This window comes from Gallinula chloropus (genome assembly GCF_964237585.1).
Source record: "Gallinula chloropus genome assembly, chromosome: 2".
In the NCBI taxonomy this organism is placed as follows: Eukaryota; Metazoa; Chordata; class Aves; order Gruiformes; family Rallidae; genus Gallinula; species Gallinula chloropus.
The window spans coordinates 126,575,741-126,581,905 of NC_140086.1; the positions used below are offsets into that span (position 1 = coordinate 126,575,741).

General features: G+C 51.5%; 1 protein-coding gene across 1 annotated transcript; it reads right to left on the reverse strand.

The window, feature by feature from the left end:
- Positions 1-3,311: 3,311 nt before the first annotated feature.
- Positions 3,312-5,728, reverse strand: PRR15 (proline rich 15). The gene is made up of 2 exons (XM_084279878.1): positions 5,641-5,728; positions 3,312-5,098 (listed from the first exon to the last, which is right to left on the reverse strand). Exon 2 carries the CDS (start codon positions 5,087-5,089, stop codon positions 4,721-4,723), a length of 369 nt encoding a protein of 122 aa, XP_084136004.1. The 5' UTR covers positions 5,090-5,098; positions 5,641-5,728; the 3' UTR covers positions 3,312-4,720.
- Between the last annotated feature and the right edge of the window lie 437 nt (positions 5,729-6,165).

Genomic DNA, 6,165 nt, shown 5'->3' on the forward strand with positions numbered 1-6,165 from the left:
CTAATAATACCCTGAAAAAAACCCAACATTCTAACTCATTTTTACTCACATCAAACATGACGTTTAGGTCTGATGAGGATTACTCACCAGAGTACATATTTCATTTAAAATCATGCCTTGTGGCTATCATGGAGGCTGTTTGCTATCCCCCAAACACGTATTATCTGATGTTACCTTGGTTTATCTAGATAAAATGGGCAGTAAATCAAATTCGTAAGCTGCAGCTGCTAATCAATATGCTTTAGTTGAGGACTGCATCCAAATATTGTTTCTTGGAGCTATTTGTGAATTTCAGATGTGTCATTACAGATAAAACAGATAAACCACTACTTCTGGAGTCTGTAAAATGGCGCAACTTTATCTCTTTTGTTTTGTTCTGAAATCACAGCCAGCAGGTCTCCCACCTTATTTACAATAAATTGGTGATGAAGGGGAAAGGTTTGTTTTTCAAAATGGTCTAATGATATGGTCTCAAATATCATTGTATAACCAACCCTCTCTCACCCCAGCTTTTAAAACACATCTTGGGAAATACCAGGTTTAGGTTTCTTCCTTTTGCCCCACCAGGCAGGATCCCCCAAAAGGCAGTAAAACGAGCTTCCAGTTTGTACCTGCACTTGGAACAGCTTTTCTTTCAGATGTCAGAGTAAGTTAAATTAAACGTTATGTGCTTTAACATGAAGCATCCAGCTGCACTGGCCAGGCCAGTTCTGTCCTTCAGATTTTAGCCCCTGTATGGACAAGAGACTTGGTATTTCAAATACAAAATTATCACTGGTTACACTACAGCGAAGACAGAAAAACAAAGCAAAACAAAAGCCAGTAAAGTCCCTTCTCCATTCTTTCAGTTCACTTTAAGTCATACCCTGACATAAGATCTGAGGTTAAAAGTCTGGAGGCTTTTAAGGCATTTGTTCCAGCGTTTCCAATTTAGGGTCATTTTCTGCAGGTGCTCCCTATAATCTTTGTTGAAGTCCAGGCTGAGCAGCCTACAATAGCAGGGAATGATTCACCAGGCAGCTACCCAGAGATTTATTTTTAGTTTTGACAAGAGCAAGAATAAGCAGGCATATACTTTGCAAGTTTATTTGAAAAGTTCACTCTATTTACTAATTTTTCCCCCCAAACCTTCAATCCTTATTTGTATTCGGAATAATATTAAGAAAATTGCACTATGACTGACATAGCTGAAGTGAAACCTCATCTGCTTATTTCCATTTATTTTGTCAGTGAACCCCTGTTTGCTTTTAAAAACAAACAGCAACCGCTTTCTCAGCCACCCCGTTTCCTAAACCTAGGTTCTGATGCATGAGGAAGGGAATCAACTTTTTAAAAGGGTAGATAATGGCAGGACAAGGGGGACTGGATTAAAGCTGAAGGAGGGAAGGTTTAGATTAGATATTAGGGGGAAGTTCTTTACAGAGAGAGTGGTAAGGTGCTGGCACAGGCTGCCCATGGTAGTGGTGGATGCCCCGTCCCTGGAGGTGTTCAAGGCCAGGTTGGATGAGGCCCTGGGCAACCTTATCTAGATCATGCCTGGAGGCTGGTAGCCCTGCCTATGGCAATGGGGTTGGAACTCTGTGATCCTTGGGGTCCCTTCCAACCGAGACCATTCTGTGATTCTGTGATCTTTCTGAAGGAGATGAGGAAAACACGTACATTAAGAGTGCTGACAGCCTTTTAATAATTCAATGCACAGAAATGCACTGTTGTTACAACTGAGCAATTATTCTCCAATACAAAAGGTCAAATTTTCTCCACTTGAAGTGTTAAAAAAAAAAAAATTCTCAGATGGTCCATAAAACACAGCCCTTTCCTGTACCGGTTTAATTCCTTTACATACTAGATTGCTTAAAGCTTTTTCTGATGCTCAGCCTGAGAAAAAAGATGACTGTCCAGCTGGTTACAGCCTACAGGGCCTCTAAATCCTCACTGTGGTACCCAGGTCAGCACTAACCTAAAGATACTGTGGCCCCTGCACAGGGGGCGGGGAAAGTGAGACCAGGCAGCCGGCCCGTTTTTCTCATGGATCTAGTTTTTCAGTGGCTGCTATCAAATTCATTGAAGCAAGGATTTGACTGAGCAGGGAGATAGAATTACGTCTCCTTCCCACAGCTCAAGGTCAGGATAAAGATGGAGGATAGCTGCCAGTGAGTAATTTTATGTGCATTTATTGACTTTGTATTCTGACCAAATTTCTAAGCTGAAAGTACCACACGCAAGGATTAAGGCCTGGCTAATATTTTGTCACATATTAACCAGCATTGATGCTGACTCCTAACAGCAGCCACCTGAACAGCGTGCCAGGCTTCTTCTCAAATAAAACCCGAATTAGTAGGTGTCTTGTGCCTAGGTAAAGACTTGCAATCAATAACCCAACACGTTTCCAAAGAGCAAATAGAGGTTCATTGCAGAAAGAGGTAGAGAAGAGAGGAAAACTGTATTTTCACACAGAAGTGAGAGGTATAAAACACTCATCTGCATACTTGGGACTCTGGATAGGCGTGAGGTCATGGAAGAGCTGACACTACACCAGACATAGGCCTAAGGAGCACACTGGTGCAACACCTGCTTACTTGTTCTTCCATTTTGGACACACACATACAAAAAAGGCTCTCTGGGCCCTAGAATACATGAATACAGGCAGGGTTTTGGGTTGTTTTTGTTGGGTTTTTTTCCAGAGCTAAATACAAATGTGTTGCCTTCCAAAGGAAGTATAACAACCCTGGCAGAAAAGCCAACCCCTTCTGCCTCCTTTCCCCCGGGGCTAACTCTAGTACAGTTCTTCATTGGTCCCTCCAGCTTTTAAACTTTCCTCCTTCCCTCTCACACCCCTGAGTCTGAGGCTGAGTTTGCTCCAATTGCTTCTTCTTGAACGAAGAGGCTCCACATAAGAAAAGCACCTCGGAGGAGGTGCTCCCCTCATGACCACCCCTCCCCCCCCAGCTCTTCGCTTGATTGGCATGTGGTGAGGAACATAAAAAGGCAGCTAAAACCCAGTATCTTGTACTTTTACTAAATGAAATAAAAAGGCCTATGTCCACACATCAGGTGGAAAAAAGCTTTTATGAAAACAGATCCGATGCTACAGTCCCTTTGTCCTTGGGTTGCAGAGTCTGAAGGAGTAGCTGAGCAAGGACCAGTAAACCAAAACCAGATAGGTTGTCTGAGCTTATCGCACAGGGGCTTTTGAAGTTTGGTATATATTATTACACACATTGAACCATGGGGCACTTGCCCAGCATCTACTGCATTATTTCAGTGATTGTCACTGACTGGTTTAATCCATATTTTCACTGCGAACTCAGCTCTCAGCTCATTTCCTTCTTATTTTTAATTGACCTTAAATCCTTAGTTACAACCGAACAAAATGATAACTGCACAACACTGCAGGAAATAACTTTCAGTCCCTGCCACTATGCAGTATCTCACATTTGGAAAAAAGCCCATTTAAACCATTTTAATAAAGTATATTGTGAATGCATTTAAAATAAATACATCAGCTATTGCTACATCACCTACTACCTAGAAATGTGTAATTGCCGGCTGTTTTTAGCTGAGTTTGCTCTGTAAGGCACAACACCAGTACAAATCTGGCTTAGAGTTTACTTTGTCCAAAAATCCAGGAGCTGTCAGAGGGAGCAGATGCCTGCCTGAGTTAAAGCACATTATCTCACTATCAAAAGAAATCCTGGGAATCTTTTAACCTTGCTTCACAAGCTTCAGACACATAAGGAATACTTCCAGTGGTGCCCACGCCTGTTCACATTAGGGATATAACCCTGCTCTCATCTCCAAAAAAAAAAGAGTATTTACATTTTATCTCACAATTTCTTCATCGGAGCTTCATTATGCCTGTTATAACCAATTATGCAAACATCATGTGTTCCCTGGGTAAACAGCACGAATTGCTAGACAACAACTGGCCCCACTCTGCAGCAGAACTACAGGTGACCAGCCTCTGCAACACCTGCTTATCACTGTGCAGTAAAGGAGGGAGAAAACCAGCACAGTCCCTCCTTTTGCATATTTAAATGCCTTGTGGTGTGGGACACAAGCAGATGCCTGCCACTCTCTTTTGACCCCAGCGGGGGAAGGAGGATGGGTTCACGGCGTGCCTGCTTACAGAAGGGCAGGAACACATACGGCACTGCTGGAGGTCCTCGGCCCTGAAATTAGATAAGAGCACTTTGTTCCCCCCTTCCTTTGATAATAAGGCAGCGCGTGAGATGAGAGCAGCAAAGCGCCTCCTCGGCCGGCGAGCCGAGAGGAGCTGGGTCACAGGCCTGAGAAGTCAGCGCGTTGGCTCTGGCAAGGGCTGGGGGGAGGAAGGTACAGAGAGCCCAGCGTCGGTCCTGGGATAGCACCTTTGAGTCCACTCACCGCGGCACAGAGAGCGAGTGGGGCATTTATTGGTGTTATTTTGTTAAGACAATCATATCGTCCCGTCATCTGGGGGTTCAGTCTTGGCAGCGTTCATGTAACACAGCACGCCACTCACTCGTCTGGTGGAGGTGCTGGGCTCGCCACGGTGTCCAGCCAAGGGCTGGGGAGGCTGCTGCCAACACACGCACCTCCATGTTGCCCACGGAGCCAAGCAAGGCCACCCCCAGCTGTGGATCAGCCACAGGCTACGGCCACCTGTCCTGCCAGTCCTCGAGCCACCTGCACAGTGGCGGCTCCTCCAGCCCTGCGGCTCCGGGGGCGAAGCCCTCCTGGGCTACTCGCCTCCTTGGGCGGCGTGGTCCGGCGCGCCGCCGCCATCGAAGACCTCGGGGCTGTCTGCCAGTAGCGAGGTCCGCACCTTCCGCCTCTCCTTGAAGCGACCCGAGTGGGAGACGCGGAGGCTCCGGCGGTTGCCGCCGACCGCCCCCGCGGCCTCGCCGGTGCCGAAGGGGGACGTCGGCTCCTCCCGGCCGCCGGGGCTTTGGGGAGCGGCGGGAGCTTCGCTGGCGGCTGCGGGGGGCGGCGGGGCGGCCGCCGTTTCCTTGTGCTTCTTCTTGCTGGTCAGCGACTTCCACCAAGGCCCCGCCGAGCTGCCCTTCACGCCGGCGCGGGGGGCGGCGGTGGCCGCGGCGCTCTCCGCCATCTCGGGCTCCTGCGGGGGAGGAAGAGAGCGAGGGCGGGCTGGCAGCCGGCACGCCGGGGCCCCTCCGCCGCTCGGGCCGGCACCGGGTGCAGCTGGAGGCGGCGGGGACCCCTCTTCCCTCGGACAGCCCCCCAAGGCGAGCAGCGCTTCTGTGGGGAGGTCTGTCCTGCGCCCCGGGAGCTGCCGAGCAGGGAGGGACAGGTCTCGCACAGGCAGACAGGTGGGCGCGGGGGGAGGATTTCACGCCGAGCCCCGGTGACGGGCTCTGAAGCGCCATCCCGCCTTCCCGTGCGCGGCTGGCAGAGTTAAAGGCAAAGAAAGCCCCGGTGCCGAGCCTCGGGACCCGCTCCCTGCGCTCGCCATCCCCCAGCCGCAGAAGCGGACCCCGCGGCCCGGTACCTTGGGGCTGCTGCTTCTCAGCGGGACGGGGCCGGGAGCCCACGCACCGCTCCTGTGGGCTCCTGCGATGGGGCGCCTCTCCCGCCCTCCCCCTTCCTTCCCTCCCTGCCCCCGCCGGCTCCCTGCGCAACAGGTGCGGGAGGCGCACTGACCTGCGGGCTGCGGGAGCGCTCTCCTTCTCCCTCCGCACGCCGCTACGGCTCCATCGCCGCGGTAGAGAAGGAGGAAAGAGGCAGCCGGGCGGCAGGCAGCGACGGCTGTGTAGTGCTGCACGGCGGCAGGTGACGGCCAGCCCTGCGGCTCGCCCCCGTGGGCGGGGCGACGACCCGGCCGGCCCCGGGACCGGGGAGGCTCCGGCTCACCTGCCCGGCTCCCGCGGCGCGGGGAAGGGGAGCGGCCGCAGCGGCCGGCCGAGCGGGAAAGGGCCGGTCCCGGGCTGTGAGGAGGGCGTTGTGGGGCGGGGGCGGGTCGGTGCCCCCCCTGAAGGGACAGCCGGTGGTGGAGGGACAGGGAGGAGGAGGAGGGAACCTCAGTGAAGGTGAGGCAGCACCAACGGGGCTGACGCCGTGTCAGGCAGGGTACATGGCTGAACCGGCAACGCGTTTTGCTTGGGCCCGTGGTAGATGTGAATATTTTTGAGCCTTAAAGAAAACAGAATTGTCTTTAATCGCCCATCT